The following is an 18,210-nucleotide window of genomic DNA, read 5'->3' on the forward strand; positions in this document are numbered from 1 at the left end:
GGTATTTTTACAGCAGATGGAAGCCTGATGTAACACTGTGTGACATTTCCTCTGAATGATAATAACATAGTGAGGGGAATCATGTAATTTTAGGAACGGTTCATATAGATTTTTGCAACTGGTGATTTTTTACTTGCTAGGACCCCATTGAATACAAAACAACCTGTTTCCAATTTTTTTCTTTATTTTCAGTGCCAAAATTCAAGATGGCGGACAATATATGCAGAAAAATAATGTGTTGCATCATTTGCCAAGAAATTTGGAGAACATTTGGAAAAAATGAAAAAAATAAAATAAAATCTGCATCTTGTTTCATTATTGAGGAGTTCAACAAAACATTGTCATTGTCACTCAAGTATTTATCCTCACCACTGTCACTGTCTTTTTAATATTGGTGCACATCTCCTCAGAGCCTTCACACCTGCAAAGTTGTGTGAATGGTAAGTTGTAAGAACACCTTCTACTGCATTGGCTGGCAAGACAACAGCACTTCACAAGCTCCACAACAGCCTCTGGTGCTGGTGAAAGTTTTGACAGAACAGGAGCCCATTGCCCATCAATCATTTTCCCCAGTGAGTCAAGAATCTTTGGAGCAGACACTATCTTATGCCCAAACATTTGCTTGCCTGTGTGCTCTCAGAATTTCAATTTCAATTTAATTTCACTTATAGAGCGTCAAAACATTACCCATGTCTCATGGCGCTTTACAGAGTCTTAAACATTCAGACAGAGCCCATGAGTAACAGGGGCGAGGAAAAACTCCCTAGAATTGGAGAAACATATAGGATGAAACCTCAAGCAGATCCACGACTCAAGGGCCTGACCCATTTGCCTGGGGTCAGTTACAGGACAGTAAGGTCTATATACAGAGAATAGAACATGGTATTTAGAGCCACCTGAGGTATATGTTACAAAGTGGTTGGATGATTACATAACCAGTATGATAATGCATGAATCCTATTTAGTGTCAGAAAGTTCAAATAGTCCAGTGTAGGGGATGAATTGTCCATAGGGATTAGGAGTTGTCATCGGGCAAGTAGTGGGTCGCTAGGCTGCGGGGGCAGGAATCCGAGCATGGGGACAGCAATAGGCGGTGGTAGGGCAGTCATAGGGATGGGACTTCCCTAGTTTGAAAACCATGGTTTGAGTAGCTGACACACAAATTTCTCACATCCAGCTAACACGTCTGGAGATGGATGAGGACCTGCTACAAGCCTACAAAGTGTGTTAATGACATCATCATGACTTGATTTACTTGAAACAGAAACCTTTCCTTTCCCACGGGATAAACGGTAAATGGCGGGACAAATGGTTGTCTTTCAATTTCCTAATAGGATAGGATACGATAGGATACCCGATAGGTCCACCGACTCTATACACGATGTGATTGGCCTGACCTAAGTTTGGTTATTCCACCTCGCGAGCCAAAGGAGAGTTGCTAGACTACCCAGGCTGCAAATGACATTTGCTGCCGCTAGGGTGCGTCAAGATTTCAAGGCGGATATGTATCTTTTGTTGACGATCTCCAGTGCCCATAATAATGATACTGTCTTTGTTGATGTCTGGTACCCTGTGAAGGGCAAGCACCAAGACATCTGTGTGACGTGTAGATATGTGGGGTTTTGCCAAAATGACTTACTGCTACTGCCACCTTTGTGTGTGTGAACTGTGACTGGCAGTTTACATAGTTCAACAGCTTTATGAGGAAGGTAGAGGACAAGGTTGGCTTTGGTTTCCTTCGATCCCAGGAAAGCTTTAAAGTCTTTGATTGGTGTAGAGTATTGTATTTTGTATCTCTTATCATGTGCTTTTCCCATCGTATGGACCTGTCTCGTCCTGTCTTTCATGGAGTTTGTGATGGTATAATTGTTAAATAGCTAATAAGTATATGTCATTGTAGCCTCGTGCCTTACTTTCAACATTTTCAAAGAAGCATTCTGCCAGATCTTGGCAACAGTTTATGTCACTTTTCCTGACAACCATCTCCTGCACAACAGCCATGCCATCTATTAAGATGCTATCCAATGTGTGTGTTAATAGCACTGAGCTACTCTCTGTAGATTGTTCAGAGGATGCTGTTTCTGAAATCAGTCACAATTCATGGATGAAGGCAGGCTTAGCTGTAGTGGGCAGCATTAGGCTTGCATATAATCATACATATAATAATAATAATAATAATACATATGTTCCAACAATTTCCTGCAAGTTCTGTTACAGAATTATTGAAGACCAAAGAGCTCATTGTGGACTTCAGGAAGTCTAAAGCTAGCACACACACCCCCATTCTCATCAATGGGACTGAAGTGGAGTGTATCAACAGCTTCAGATTTCTCTACCCTGATCAAGAAGGCTTACCAGCATCTCTTCTATCTGAGGAGGCTAAAGAAGGTCCACCGCCTCCTCAGATCCTGGTGAACTTCTACCCCTGCACCATCAAGCGTATCCTTACCAACTGTGTCACAGTTTGGTATGGCAACTGCTTTGCCCATGACCGAAAAGCACTGCAGAGGGTGGTGAAAACTGCCCAACGCATCATCGGTTCCTCACTCCCCTGCATTGAGGCCATCCAGGGCAAGCGATGCTTGCATCATAAGGTAGCAGGTTCAGAGGAAACTTCTTTCCTGCAGCTGAACTCTAGCTCTGCATCCTGGTGACAACCAACTAAGCCCCCCCCCCCCCCCCCCCCCCCCGCCCAATGCCTGAGGTGCCCACGATCATGGCAACCTTGACAGGGACAACAAGGAGGCAGACACCCCCCCCCCCCCCCCCCCAATGTATTTTGTTCATACATTGTTCACATTACATTGCCATATTTATTTTGCTCTTATAAGGTAACTGCTAATACACTGCACATACTCTAATCCTCTCTACCTAATATAAATCAACTGTATACTATTGTCTACACGGCACTATATTTCTTGACCTGTCTATGCACAACCTGTCTATACTTTGTATATCACATTGCACTTTTCTCCTTTTTTGCACTTCTGGTTAGACACAAACCACATTTCGTTGTCTTCGTACTTGTACTCTGCAATGACAATAAAGTTTAATCTAATCTAATCTAATCTAATCTAATCTATTGTGGTGAGTGCAGAACATTACTTTAATTCAAATGATTATTAGGTTATGTGAAGGAAACTTTTAATAATGTGTTTTTCCGGGTATGCCAATAAATAGCATAATGGTGGTTACACCCATGGTCATATTTTTTACCTAAGTCATAACATTTTATTAGAAAATGTATGTATATAATGATAATACCTAACATATATCCATTTAAAATGTTAAAAAGGCGATTATTTGCAATTTTTGGTGATATATCTGCCATCTTGGATTTTGGATCTGTGCAGTCCGGGAAAAAATTGGAAACGGGTAGTTTTGCAAACTAAAGGGTCTGAAGAAGTAAAAAAACATAATTTGCAAAAATCGATATGAAATGTTCCAAACACCTTTTTTGGCTACATATCGCCCTGCACTAACAGGGCCAAAATGTCAAAAATGCAAAATCCCTGTTTTTCCATCATGGATGTGGGAGTGGAATTGCTGCTGATTGCTGACAAACTGCATTTTCTCTTATGATTTGTAATCATGAATAATTAGAGGTTGGCATAATTGTTGTAGTACTGTGACCTTTTTAAAACATATTACAAATAGTGGACTATTCATTCATAATTCATGTGTATCCTTTTGATTGGTTGATTAATTAAAATAATCATGACAGTGCATAACATAACAGAGGCTCAGAGAGACGACACCTGTGGATGTTTGATGAAAAATACAAATATGCTTTGTTTTGTTTACAATTTAAAAGCTGAACTTCTAGAGCAGTGAAATAAGCAAACCCGTCTCACATCCCTGAAAGGCAGTGAATAAAGTCAAAGTGCATGACTTCAATGGGTGACATTCCATCCTCTGTGACTGTGAGTCTGACCCCATCACCTCCCACTGGACATTTCCCCTCAGGTGGGCTGAAACCAGACACTAAGGCCTGACGCCGGGCTGTCTCCTGCTCTTCCGGAACTCTCTCTGACAGTTGCTCTATAGATCACCCAGAGAGAGAGACAAGCAACAGGTGCTGCCGTAAGGGAGCTGACATTCCCAGGGAAGTGAGAGTGAAATGTGGGAAAAGGAAGCCAGAGGCAGGAGGTGATCAAAAACAAAGGGGTTAACAGGCAATAAGAAGCCAGCAAGATGGACAAAGGTGAGAAGACAAGGAAAGAAGTAATAATAGGCTACAGGGAGGGAAGGTTCACCGTGGGAGGCAACACTCCGCAGTAAAAGAGTGAGTAAATGGAGTAAGAACAGCACAAAGACTGGAGAATAACAGATTCCAGATTAAACAGAACTACCAGCTGGCAGAGAGACTCCCTTACAACATTTTTATTCAGTGCAAGGATCATTTAAGTTTAAAGGCTTATAGGCTTAATACGCCTGTAGACGACAGACATGCTAAAAATATTTCATAAGGCCTATAAACGAGGAGACACCTCAAACCCAAGATCTAATAAAAGAAACAATAAATGTTCGAATCGAGTCAAATGTTAAATCGAGCCATGTGTCATGTGAGTTCAATGTAAAACGGTGAGTCAGAGGAAAGCCTACTGGACCTGAAGGAGGACCTTTCCACTCTAAAGGAGACAGGCCTCTTGAGATCACACATTCATCTAATGGATGAGAGGGGGAATGAGAGTTATTACAGGGGCCATTACACTGGAACAGCATGGTAATGTGAGAATTTCATTTGACATTGATGTACCTCTCACCACCAGACTAGAGCCCTTCTTGTCTGGGAAGAAAAATGGATGTTCTTGCACACTCCGTTGGAGCTTGCCTGAAGATAAGTGACTGTTCAACATGTGTGTGGAGAGAGGTGAGGAGAGGTGAGGAGGAATCGTGTGAGACTGCTAAGGCTGAATCAGACATCAGCCAAACATGCTGTAAAACACTTACTGTAAACATGAGATGGGATCTAAATGACTTAAAAATATGCTGTGTGACTGTTTGACCTGAGTGGTAAAGCAGTTCATAATTTTGCTGGGTGACTTGGCTTGCGTTGCACTGACAAGAGGAACATATAAATAGATAATGGAACAAGTTTCATTTTGAGGCAAACTATTCCTTTAAATACAGCCAGGCAAGAGTGAGGTAAGCATGGATGTCTCTCACCCAAGGGATCTCAAAAAAAGATCTGGTGCCAAAAAGTGCACCATGAAATTTAAAACAATATAATACCTTAAGTTATTACACCATCCCTGTCTCCTTCACTCACCCAAACACACGCACACACGCACACACACACATAACGGGACGCAGCTGGCTGCCGCACTAACTGCATCACCAGCAATAGGATTTGCGGATATAATTCAATAAGTCAAAGGTGATCGATTGCATTTTTTCAGCCTCAAATCCTCACCTTCCAAATTAAATTGGTCTGGTGAACCAACACAAAGAGAGCATCTACCTCACGCCAGCACAGCGCAACATCATCATTTCAATCATTTCCCACAAATGGATCTGTTTGTGGAATTCACCCAGGTGCTTGACACGTCTGAGGTTTTGGAAACATTTAACACCAAACTGTCACTCAAACTGTGACACAGTAAACACCTAACTGCAATGTGTTTGCGCTGAAATAGGTGTTATGATCACAGAAATGTAGTAGACATGGGGATGAGTACAATGCAGCAGCCCCCCGCCCCAACACACACACACACACACACACACACACACAGCGCACACAAACACACACACACACACAAACGCATCCAGTCACAGAAGCTAATAAAATCATGGCTCTCACACCAGATAATCTCTCGCTTTCAGATAGATAGCTCTCATGACCTTGGGGCCACGATACAGACACCAGGCAAATGCAAAAAGACACTCGCTCACATCAAACACCAGCTGCTGTCAGATATCTAAAACCATCACTGTCTCCCAGTCCCTGCTGTAGGTCTGGGACTGTTAATGAGATTATCTGAAAAAGCCATAAAATAACACGTTCATGTGTAGTGGGGAAAATAGCATTCTTGGTTGCAGTGCAGGTGGAGAAAACAGGTTTCCTGGTGGTGGTTTGCTTCTAAGTGATAGGAGCAGGGAAACCCCCTGTAACACTGTAACTTTGTAAAGATTGTTTCAATGCACTCTGAAAGCAGTAGGACAATAGAAAGGTGGGTGCAAGTTACCAAATCTGTTTGGTCAAGTCATTCTAAACAATGAACAATGACTGTCACTGGTCCTCAACTAGTTCAAGTCCTTTTCTGGTCCAGAGGCTACACCAGAGTCCATCTGAACCATAATTTCAGAATTTGCAACAAGGTTGATAATACTGAACCCATAATATTGTACTCAAATCAATGGGTAAAAGGGTAACAGACCATGTTCCTATATTACTCAATGAATAATACAGCAGTCCATAAAGGGTTGAACATCACATCCTATTTTTATAACTGGCTCATAAAAAGTGTGGGCTGTTGTTGATTCTATCTGCAGACATTACAAGTAGGGGATAACATGGGGATAACAGGGCCCAATTGAAACAGATTTCTTTACTGTGATCCGCTTCATGAACAGAACAACTTATTTGATAAAACACACTTTTACTCTTAGTACTGGGAATAACAACATCAGATGCAATACATTGTACCAATACATGGTAAACTTGATGCGGTCTCTTATACCGACATTAAAACGAATCTATAGACCTCAGCTCATGGTAGAAGTGGGTCTACTGTTACCATAAACTTCTATGGACAGTGTAAGATTCCTCACAAGCTCTGACTCATTTTTTCTCTTTTTTCCAAGTCCCACTGAACCTCCTCAGAGTCTGCTCTGTGTTCTGACCACAAAGGGTTCAATTCAGCACGCCCCACAACATCCATTCCTCTGTCCCACAGAGGATGGGGGTTAAATAATTCATTGCTCCACTGTAACAATGAGGCATGTTTCCAACCCTACCTGAGCAGGCCAGCAAGCTGATACACTAACACGGCCAGGACTTTAAAAACACTGGACTCATTTTACCTGTTCACGTTCCATATACGCATGGCGTGGGTATCACCATGACATGGATGAGATTGTTTCACATTCCTGTAAGGGTGGGGTCATTCCCTCAGTGGCAGAGCAAGTGCTTGTTTGTTAGAAAGCCATCAGCCATGAGATTATTCTCTTTCCCTGCCTCACCCAGCCGGATAACATAGGTGATGTTAATTTTTATGGATCCAAAGGGTGACATTTGACAGTATAAAACTCTTCTTAAGCAATGGGAGAATACTTAAGCTAAACCATTGCCTTGCCTCAATCTCCTTCTACTGTGTCTTTAGAGGATAAACAGCTTAAATAATCAGCTTGATCTTATTAACTTTAACAGCTGTCCTGAATCATTTTACTTTGTGGCTACTTGTTGTGAGTAAGTCTAATGCTGAAAAGGGAAAGTAGATGAAAGTGCCACAACATTGCTGTCTTTTATCTATCTTATCTTTTGAACAAGTGCAACAGCTATACGCTGCGATGTTAAACTCTGACTATGCCTAGGCCTATATGGGGGAAAAAAACTTGTATGTTTAGAGAGAACAACAGTACATAAGCTACTCATTTACACATATCATTAAAATCCCACCATGAGACAAAAAGTTCGCTTGCAGTGATAAGTGAGTGAGGCCCCATAACATTGGATGGACAAGAGAGGAGGACCACCTCGTGTCTTTGTCTGGGAATTGCCATCAATCACGATATCCCCACCCACTCTTAAATCCCAGAGGATGCAGTCTGCAGAGTGGGAGGTACCTGTCCCCTTCTTTATTCGATTGCCACCGGCTGTGTTTGATATAACCTTTTTGTTATGCCAAAAATATATAATGAACTGGACCTTTTAAATTATCACCCAACTTCTGAGACTCTTAATAGGCTGGTAGCCTAGGGGAATAGGGTACCACAACAAAAGTTCACAGAATGTTCATAATAACCGTGATTCACCCCTTTTTCTAAAGCAATGTTTGTTATAATGCGGTTAACATCACGTATAGCTGCTATTTGAAGATAACGCTTTTGACAGGTCATTAAAATATAGGCCTATCTCATTACAAAGGCTGCATGAATGGCAAGCTCGTGATTGAATTGGTGAAATAATATAGGGTGCTCATATTGGGTCATAATAGGTGACCGGTTGTATTTTTTCCCCCTTTTGAATTAGGCAACATGTCGCGTTAACTTTCCCTATTATAAACTAGATTAGCCTACTCCTGTCCTATCACTTGACCAAATATAGACGTGTTCATACATTAATATAGCCTATTTCAGGAAAGCTATTTTGTTTTGAGGCACCTGCTTTGTTAACAAATAGCGTTAATCATCACTTACTTCAGATGTGTCTTTATTCCTCTGAAACAAGATGGTTTGGCATAAGTAATTCTCCTCGACAGTAAGGCATTCCTTTCAGGTGGTCTACCCCAGCGAAAAACGCATTCAATACTTTAGCCGTCTATCCAGAGTTAAGTTCACACACAGTGTTTACCGTTCAACTGTCCCACACACAAGCTTTGGGTAAGACGCTGCCGCCACAATGTCATACCTCCCATTCAAACGATACGGCCGGTGGGTGACTGACTTGAGGAGAGGCCTACGGGAACAACCGGAGTGGATTCACGGAGCGGAACCAATAACTCAAAGCATGTCCTCATATAGGAATGTCATGCATCCTCTATTGTAAGTCTGTATAGCCACGTTACGCTAAAGAACAATCATATGAAATATGGTAGTATTAATCCTGTGTGCACAACCACCATAAAGCTGAAATGGCTATTATATATATATATATAATGGAAATGTGTGTCTCCAAACTTTTGACTGGTAGTGTGTGTGTGTGTGTGTGCGCACACACACACACACACACACACTACCAGTCAAAAGTTTGGAGACACACATTTCCATTATATATATATATAGACGTGTGTACACACACACACACAGACACACACACACACACACACTACCAGTCAAAAGTTTGGAGACACACATTTCCATTCCACTCCATTATAGACAGCATACCAGCTGAGAACATTTGCATTGTTTTTAATCATGGCAGCAGTTTTCAGATTACATTTTGTGCTTATATTATTGCAAAAGGATTCTCGACTGTTGTAGAAAGAAATGGCTGATCTTTAATGCAATATCTACATTGCCCATTATAAGTAACCATTCATCCAATGTTGCAAAGGCACATTCTGTTTACTAATCTGATATCATTTTAAAAGCCTAACTGAAAATTTGACCCAAATATGCCTTGTTGACATATCTCAAACAGTCCGTGCAACACGGACCCTTTTCTCCTTCTTTTCCCTCCCTCCCTCATTCTACCCAGGGAGTGCTGTGCCAGCTCAAAGTCTTTCAGTGCCTGCAATCAGCTCTCCATTACCCCTTCAGTTCAAACTGCACAGCCAATGGGAAGTCTGGAGTCACCGCTTGTTACATTTGCACAACAAAGATTGAGGGGGTGAGCTGCAAGCTGCTGTCCCCTCCCTAAACCCTAGCCCTGGTGTACCCCCAGCATGCTGCTTTCACTACAGGCTGTTGAGTGTGTGTGTGTGTGTGTGTGTATATATAGGGGGATTTTGCCTTTAGTCTCAACTGTACTTTTGGATAATATTCTGAGACTTAAATAGTTTACACTTATGCATTTTAGATTCTTTGGAAAGTTTTAAACGTCAAGACACGTTGCTCCGATACAGTCACCCTTTCTGTTCCCTCAGTTTGGGGCCACTAAGAGCTCATCACCTTTTGACACTCTTTGTCTTTCAGATTTGCTGAATCCATGGCAACAGTACTTTTGCTTTTGTCTGGGTGGGGTAATCAGGCAGACCCCCATGGATTGCTGCTAAGCACAATGCCCAACCTGCTCATCCTAAGCACAAGAAGCAGGGGGACTGAGCTGGAAATTAAGATGAGAGTGAACGGGAAAAAAGCAGATTATGCTGACCCATGTGGTCCTACAGCAGCTAGCGCTAAATAACAATTGATTAATCTGTTTAGCAATTCAAACATGTGACAAAGAAACCACAAATACTGTCTGAGTAAAGCAAAGCTAGGCAAGTGTAATACTAGTTGCAATGTTAGTTTCAGGAAAAAAACCTCTATCATGCCCCTTTCGGTTGTAAGGTTCAGTAAATTTGAGTATTCAAGCTTTATTTACATTATTTTACATGTGCAATACAAAATATACATAATTTTACCAAATGTTAGTTGTAACATTGTAACAGCTGTATCCATGTGTGTTTGTCTGGGGTCAGAAAGGGTGTTAATAAATATCAATTTACTACATTTAGGTAAATGGAGTGGGAGTTGATCAATCAAAATGCACAAATAATTCAGCAACATATTTGCACTGATGATTATTAATGTGTGGATGTGTGCTCACTGTTCTTTGGTCCCGGAAATAAGTGAGAGAAGCCTTTTCACGCCTTTGACCACAATGTTCTCTCTGACGACCGCAGAGACTCTCTCCCTGAGGTCGTCCTCCCTCCACAGCCCTCGGCCCTTTCTCTCAGCCTTGAGCTCTGCCTTCAGCAGTCTCTTGTGGAGTCTCCAGTACACCTGTGAGTGGTGGTCCAATCCCAGGATCGGTGTGGACCTGGCCAGGCCCTGTTGCAAGACCTGCTCATTTAGACTAGTGCCCAAGAGGAAGCCCTGAGGGACACAGAGAACAAGTAAACAGGAGGAAGGGCACAGGTCATACTTAAAGAGCCGGCTATACGGTCATTGAGTAAACACCCAACATGTTAGCATAACTGATGTGGCAATGCTTTCAATAAAGAATATGGACAAAAAGAGTTGACATTTTGTTCAGATCAGATCTTTATCCTTTTGTCCCACCGATGTTAAAGCAGTTAAAGTTTGTTAGTGAAGCATGCCAGAGATAAGCCATGATTTTAAAGGTGTCCCCTCACCTGGCCTCTTGAGACAAAGCAGTCCAGGCTGTCGCCCTCTTTCCTAATTAGCTTCAGCCACACCGTCTCCGCAGGTCTCAGCTGCCGTCTCAGCCAGTCCCAGCCCTCCGGGGTCAACTCCACTCCGGCCAGACGAACCTGCAGAGGAGCCCCAGCCTGATCTGCACCACCACAGGAATTGAGCTTTACAACAAGTTCCATTAAACATTTGAAAGTGTCTCAATACAAGGTCTTGATGGGAAAAGTAATTCCATCAAAATAGGCTAAATTAAATAAGGGTACATTTTCCCAAATGAAACAGCTTAATTTACGCTAAGTTCAAATTTCTACTCTTGTCAACAATAACGAGAGAACAGAGCAAAGCACACAATTTACAACAGTTCAGTTTTAGGTTTTGGTTAATCTTTAATTCAGCAGGTCAGGGCGTAAGCCTGTTGTAACTGGATGAGTGTGGTCAATGTGAACACTGAGAGAAGAATAATCATACTGGTCAATGTATGACATAAACCAACTGCACTTTTCAGGTCAAATAAGGATAACAATCTAAATACCACTAGCTTGCATGCATTAAAAAAAACACTTTTTTTTACTAAGCAGACACACAATCACTAATTAAAATCTAATTAGTGACAGCTGTCTGGTGTAGGACTACTGGGTTGTCTAGCTAACAGCTGTTGTGAATGTGCAGAGTGCAGACAACAGATAGGATTTTGTGTTCTGCTGGAGGTAAACGTGTTTGTGAGTGCACTCACATTTCATCAGCAGGGGGGAAAGGACAGGGACATAAATTGGGATGTGCTCCACTTCCAGTCCCTTGTCAGTAATGCTGCATACTCTCCCTCGAAGACCAACGTTCCGCTTAATGAACCTTGAGGGAATTTCTGAAGCAGCATTGAACTTTGTGAGCTGCAAACAAAGGCATCCGAACAAGTCTATGAGGAATAGCTTAAACGACACAACAGATTGGCCTAGTGATTTCAAAGAGGTCTCTCCAAAGCATAGACCACAAACAGTTTATGCCCCAAAACAGTCGATCTCGACCTTTATTTCTGGGGGACTCTAAAGGAGAAATACAAATCCCTATTTTCATTGTGTAATTTCACAGTAATTTTGGTTGATGCCAAACAATTTAACATAGTGGGTGGGTGCCATTGCTGGTTGGTGGCGTGCATTCACAGGACTTTAGCTTCACATAGGCTACAGGTTTCACAGACTGACAAATACAACTCTTAAAACCATCTTTACCAGTTTGATGCTCCTTCCTAAAATGACAATGCCCACGATAGCTAATCCAGTGCTCACACTCTGCAGGAAACAAACAGCATTCCATAGTTAATGTACACCCTATGATGTGGTGTGCAGTTTCGTAGTTGCCCCTGTAAGCGACTACACTGCACAGAGGATAAGCATGACCGGTATCTTATGCTGATATTTTCCTTCATACCCGCACAATCGTCAAATTATCGTCAGCAACCTTTGATACTATTGCTATAATGTTAAGGTTAGTCTTTGCTTTATCTGGTACATTCAGAATGTCAGGTCGCTCATCCGGCATGTTGTTTATTTGTCACTGTACTACAACAGAGATCCCTCTACGCAGTACGGCACGTCGAATGAGCCACAATTTTTAAAAACGCGCGGGTGCTCACGAAGACAAAACAGTAGCACAGTAATGTGTTGCAGCACATGTATTATATACATCAGTTGTTTTGCATTACATTTAAAAAATGCTGGTATAAAATTCTTCCGCATTGATGGACAATGCCACAAAACATAGTCGTCTCTTGTGATTAATTTTCCATAGCTCATGGAAGAGTAGTTTACATGGATATTGACCAGACATGCATGGTGTATAGGCTGAAACAAAAACATTATGTCAAGAACAGAAACATAAAGTAAATGAAGGGCAACTTTAGTGTGCGTAAGGCATGACTGAAATTCTTCTGGTTACTTACTATAAACTGCTCACAGATATGCATTAACTTTAATGCACATGCCCTGATTAATCTCACTGACCCTATAAACCGCCAAAGATTCTACAAATAAAATCATCACTGACCATAGAAAGATGAGAAGTGATATAAAATCAAAATACCAGTGGAAGGAATGACCATTTCTAAAACAAACACAAAGTCTTACAATTGCAGACTACTAAAATTACAGTATGTGGCTACTACTCATGATTTGACATATTTGGTAAATCACATAAATATGATTTAGCTGACAACAGGTCAAGTGTTTCTCATTCAGTTTGGAATAGCTTGAAATACACTGGCATGTATAAGCTTTGGCTATCGCTTTAAAGAAAATATTAAAGAAAATGCATAAATATATGAACAGTAGTATTTTAAAAAGCCAACAAACAAATAGAAAAGAAAGCCAATCATGAAGACAAAGTAACTGAAACCTAACCGATTCCTTTTTAAAATGCTGGTCTTAAGGGTATACTACTGTCAAATAAAGCTGATGTTTCTTTGACAGCCTGAGTGTATTGTGCATGTGAGCACTTTCATAGTATTCAAATAGTCTTGTGAGATTAGTACACCATTTAGCAGATGATTTTATATGCACCTAAACAATGCTCTGCATGATCACATTGTATTATTACTCCAGCACAAAACTATAGGTTGTTCCGTTGGTTACATGTGATGCAATGTAATACAATGTGTGTGTGAGGAATCCAATGTGCAGCAACTGTAGTTTACTGCACACATTTATTCTGTTCTTTTTCTCTGTATGATAGTAGCATCAGGAAACATTGACAATTGAAGGTTAGCTGCTCTGAACCTAAACAAATCCATGCTGTTTAACTACGGATGAGTGTCATGTGGGGGAATCCCACAGAAATTTCTTGACATGAACCTCAAAATGAAAAAGGCACATACACTGAAGTGACAAAGTACATTAATAACATTTTCAAAATTCAGAAAATGTCACCGGTGGAGCAGATCTCTATTTATATATCTTCATATATCTCTGTCATATATCTTTAAACAAGTCTTCATGTTATGTCTTGGGAAGTAATCATGACATGTAGATTAATTACGGGAACTTTTCTTCTTAAGGTCCACATTTCAACAGTAGCCAGATGTGTGCGTTGGGTGAATTAAAATAAAAGAAAAGGCATTGTGAGGTCTCTGAGCGTAAAGAGAGTGAGTCCCTTAAGAGCGTTGGGATAATGCAGGGTGTTGCTGTGGCTTTTCATTTGGATGATTTACAGTGCCAGGCCTGTGGGCTTTCCTCTTGTAACCGTCTCAGCCTCTTGCCCAATAACAACCACCAGGTGAGGCCAATCACAACACACACCACTGACTCCACATAGTATCCGTCTAGTACAGTCACACATGTCCCACCCTCCTTCACACAAAGCTAGAGAGAGAGAGAGAGAGAGAGAGCGAGAGAGAGAGAGAGATTAAGGCAATGTACAACAATCTTAGCCAATTAACACCACATTGTGAGAATAGATTTTGGAAATTAGCAGGTTACCAAGGCTGCTTCAAGCCTCATCAAACACTATAATCTTCAATTACACAGGACTTGTTTATTCTTGTTTCTTTACTTTCTTTATTAAGCCATAATCTTATATCTCTACCACAAATAGCAAAATAAATATTAGATGACCCATCACTGGGTGTTGCACTCACTCCTGCCTCCTCTGGAGAGCCACAGGTCTGGCTGGCTGCTCCCTGGCACTCCTTTGAGGTCAGTGGGTCCACCAGCCAGAGGGCCAGGGTGGAGGGCCAGTTACCCCCCAGATTAGTCACAGTGTTCAGTAGGGTCATGTAAGTGCCACCAATTACAGGATCACTGACCTTGGCGTGGAAGGCCATGGTGGCCACATACATGCTATACAGTGCCACCTGTTGGAAAAGATAGAAACAGATGACCATATCATCGGGACAGGATTACTCAGGATGACCGTGCAAAAACAAACACATTCATTACGCTTGTCAACACACGTTCATCGAAAAGTTACTTATTTCCGCCTGTTCCCTATTTTCGCCCTTTTACATCTATGTGTCACTTGATATTCATTTCTATTCGAACCAAAACAGTGGATTCCAAAAAGAAATGCAAGCACCCACCTCCTATAAGGGTATCTAAATTATCTCTGTACCAAAAATGACATTGTACAGTGACTTGAAGAGCTGTAAACAGCGTTGTAAGGCTATGTGTACAAAACCACGTGGAGCTCCAGTGGAATTTTGATTTTGTGCCGAGTGAGTGGGCGGAAATTGGGCACTCACCAGCCCAGCACCAAAGTTTGAGCACGGTAAACAAAATTGGATATTTTAGGCAGTAAAAGCTCCCGTTAAGAACCAAACAAGATTTTGTACAAATCTATACACTTGGCTACTGAAAAAAGGTTCCATCAGGTTCCAAAGGCTTATCATGAGATCAAAAGAGTATACTTATTATTATTATCAGTCAAATATTATTTAAGTATTAAAAACCTTTAGGTATTAAAAATCTTTGTTTTCAGATTTTCGAACGGAAGGGGCAGAAATTGGTACTTTTACGATAATGGATTAAAGTGGAAAACCACTGTGGCTACACCCATAAGGATGCCAAAGTACATGGAGAGTTTACCTGATGAAAAGCATAGCTTAGCAACACCACAGCGTAATAGTAAACAGGATATCCCTCCTCCTGTTTCACACTCGGGGTCCACCATACAAGCAGTGCATACCCTAAACCAATCAGCAGCCTAAGACAAATGGAAAAGTAACTCTTAAAACATGCACCCTGCATTCTGTCATTAATCTCTGACCTATGGACATTAACCTCTTTGAAATCCAAAACCTGGACAGACAGGAATTGTTTGTATTCTTGCAAGTCCAAACATTTCAAGTGAAGCTGTGAGAGTACCTGAATGGGAAGGCCTTGTAGAAGATGTCGAGAGGCTTGGGACCAGCTGTGTACTTGCTGATGATGAGGGGCAACAGAATTTGCAGGGGCACCATTGGTACCGCCAGCAGGGCCAGCTGAGCTTTTGGAACACCTGCTTCCACCAGCTTCAGCCCTGTCACTGCGTCTGCTGCAGAAAAGCCAATCTGGAACACACAAGTCAATGGTGCACACACACACACACACACACACACACACACACACACACACACACACAGAGAGAGATATATATAAGCAACGGTTACAAGCTACATACATGAATTAACATGAATTTACAAATGGCTTGATTAAGTATTACATTACAGTTGGATGTGTGAATTTTAGTAGTTTTAGCTTCATACAACACCTTGGCAGTCAATAGTAGACCACAGAAGGTGAACACCGTGGGCATCTTCACAATGGAGAACAGCAGTTTGTACGTTTCCATGACACCCTGTGTTTCCTCCCTCTTTTTTTTCTTAAGGTCCTTTTGGTTATTCTCCTTCTTTAGGATGGCAACAAGGGTGGTTGACACAAGAAACACAATCCCCCAGAAAAACAGGAAGTCTGTAAACAGATACAAAGAAAGTTACAACAGTGCCATTATACCCACAGTATTGCGTTACTGTAGCCTGCATGCCATGCCATTCATTGAGGAGATAAAAAAGCACTGACAGACAGTAAACAAGTGAGCAAGTGGTGGGAGCAAAACAATATTGCAAGAAACTAATTAGTGGAGATTTGCCACACCTCATTTTGCAAAATAAATAATACAAACTATGATAAATCAGAAAACATCAACAACAACAAAGATGCTAACTGACACATTGACACAATCTGAAACACTGATAATAAGTAGGAATCCAGCCAGTGCAAGCAATTTTGGTCAATCTTTTGACTTGTTTCAACATTTCAACTAGCACTGTGTTTGACATGCCCACCTGAGAGAGTTACGATGCCCTTCTCCTGAGGCTCAAACCTCAGGTACTTGTTGCAGAAGTCAGCAGACTCCAGGGCCAGGAAGAGCACATTACCCAGGAAGTAGCCCGCAGTTTGGCCGACTGAGTTGCAGGTGGATGCATAACCCACATTCTCCCGTGACAGCATAGTTAGTGCCCAGCCATCCACTGCTATGTCCTGGGTGGCAGCTAAGAAGGCCAGCATGAAGAAGACTGCAGTGAGAGTGATCACATCAGGTCCTTTGTGTTCATCACTCTCAAGTAAGGAGTCCACTGTGACAGACAGGTACAGCATAAAGATGCCTAGCAGATACTGTGTGGGAACCATCCATGACTTCCTACGTCCAAACTGCTGGAAGTAAATAGCATCAACCAGTGGAGCCCATAGCAGCTTAAGACTAAAGGGCCAGAAGACAAAGCTGAAATAAGCTTGATCCTTGTAGCTGACATTCTTGCTTTGCATGATGAGCGGGATGCTGCCTGCTAAGCCTAACGGGATGCCCTGGAGGACATAAAGGAAAAGGAGCAGCAAGACGCTTCCCAGCTCCTCTTTGATGCCCTTGCGGACCTTGGAGTGGTTTTCCTCAGTCCACAGCAATGTCTCTTCCTCTTCAGTGTCCATGTCTGAGGACTTATCCTCCTGATGTCTCATGTTGTCTGCAGGAAGAACGGGCTTCCTCTGCCTCCCGTTCTTGTGTGTGACTGATTCATGCAACTCCATGGTAACTTGAGGGGCATCAATCCAGCTGTGCCCACGGAAGATCTACGGAATAGGACAATTGACTTTAGTTGAGATTCTACACTGAACACCAATGGAGAGGAGAAATAGCTCTGAAAAGCATAGCAAGAGGTAAGTCTAGGACGAACTTAAGTTCAAGTGTAGCTGTTTGATTATTTGAAGTATGCTATGAAAGTAAAAACAAAACACAACACGGTCATGAACACCTGATAGCCTGCTGTTTGAATGACAGGCCCTGGCTAATCTGGCTTGGATCAGGTTTCCAGGTAGGACAAAACAACAGAGACAGACCACAAAGAGAGAAAAGTACAATGCCAGTGAATGATATAAATACATACGAATAGACAACATATAATAGGGAAAAACATACAATGCTTGCCACAAACATAACACGAAAACAAACGATCTCGTGCCAGCTGTGACGCGCAGTAGCCTACCTGAAACGATGAAACACATGCCACTTAAGAGAGAGCAATTAAAAGGATGAATTAACGTCAGAAAACACCAATCATATATTTGTATTATAACCCGTGAATGTCCAGCATCTCTCAAGCAAAGATAAATTGGGTGAAATAGTCAGCATTTCAGGAAAATCAGTACCCGGCGTTGAATGATGCTATGAGGCAGACTGAGGAAGTGGTGCGTCTCTCAAACACTTCCGTATACTTCAGCTGACGTGTCA

At 41.8% G+C, this 18,210-nt stretch overlaps 3 protein-coding genes across 8 annotated transcripts in view; all 3 read right to left on the reverse strand.

The window, feature by feature from the left end:
• Positions 1-8,543, reverse strand: part of plch1 (phospholipase C, eta 1) — a 48,421-nt gene extending 39,878 nt beyond the window's left edge. For all 3 annotated transcript variants that reach the window (XM_042062890.1, XM_042062889.1, XM_042062891.1), the window contains exon 1: positions 8,362-8,543. The gene's annotated coding sequence lies outside the window, so the exon portion shown is untranslated. The remainder of the gene's footprint in view (positions 1-8,361) is intronic.
• Positions 8,544-10,142: 1,599 nt separating this feature from the next.
• Positions 10,143-12,585, reverse strand: c18h3orf33 (c18h3orf33 homolog (H. sapiens)). Its single transcript, XM_042062897.1, has 5 exons — positions 12,388-12,585; positions 12,189-12,248; positions 11,696-11,849; positions 10,944-11,104; positions 10,143-10,683 (listed from the first exon to the last, which is right to left on the reverse strand). The coding sequence occupies exons 1-5, from the start codon at positions 12,496-12,498 to the stop codon at positions 10,411-10,413; spliced, it is 759 nt and encodes a 252-aa protein (XP_041918831.1). The 5' UTR covers positions 12,499-12,585; the 3' UTR covers positions 10,143-10,410.
• A 31-nt stretch (positions 12,586-12,616) lies between these two features.
• slc33a1 (solute carrier family 33 member 1) lies at positions 12,617-18,210 on the reverse strand. Of its 4 annotated transcripts, none has more exons than XM_042062894.1 (8): positions 17,966-18,181; positions 17,735-17,772; positions 16,772-17,552; positions 16,198-16,397; positions 15,813-15,997; positions 15,534-15,651; positions 14,588-14,803; positions 12,617-14,312 (listed from the first exon to the last, which is right to left on the reverse strand). In XM_042062894.1, exons 3-8 carry the CDS (start codon positions 17,508-17,510, stop codon positions 14,145-14,147), a joined length of 1,626 nt encoding a protein of 541 aa, XP_041918828.1. In that variant the 5' UTR covers positions 17,511-17,552; positions 17,735-17,772; positions 17,966-18,181; the 3' UTR covers positions 12,617-14,144. The 4 variants fall into 4 exon arrangements, with proteins under 4 accessions (XP_041918828.1, XP_041918829.1, XP_041918830.1 ...); XM_042062895.1 differs by having other exon boundaries at positions 17,735-17,776; XM_042062896.1 differs by lacking the exon at positions 17,735-17,772 and having other exon boundaries at positions 18,129-18,210.

This window comes from Alosa sapidissima, chromosome 15 (assembly GCF_018492685.1).
Source record: "Alosa sapidissima isolate fAloSap1 chromosome 15, fAloSap1.pri, whole genome shotgun sequence".
Classification (NCBI taxonomy): Eukaryota; Metazoa; Chordata; class Actinopteri; order Clupeiformes; family Clupeidae; genus Alosa; species Alosa sapidissima.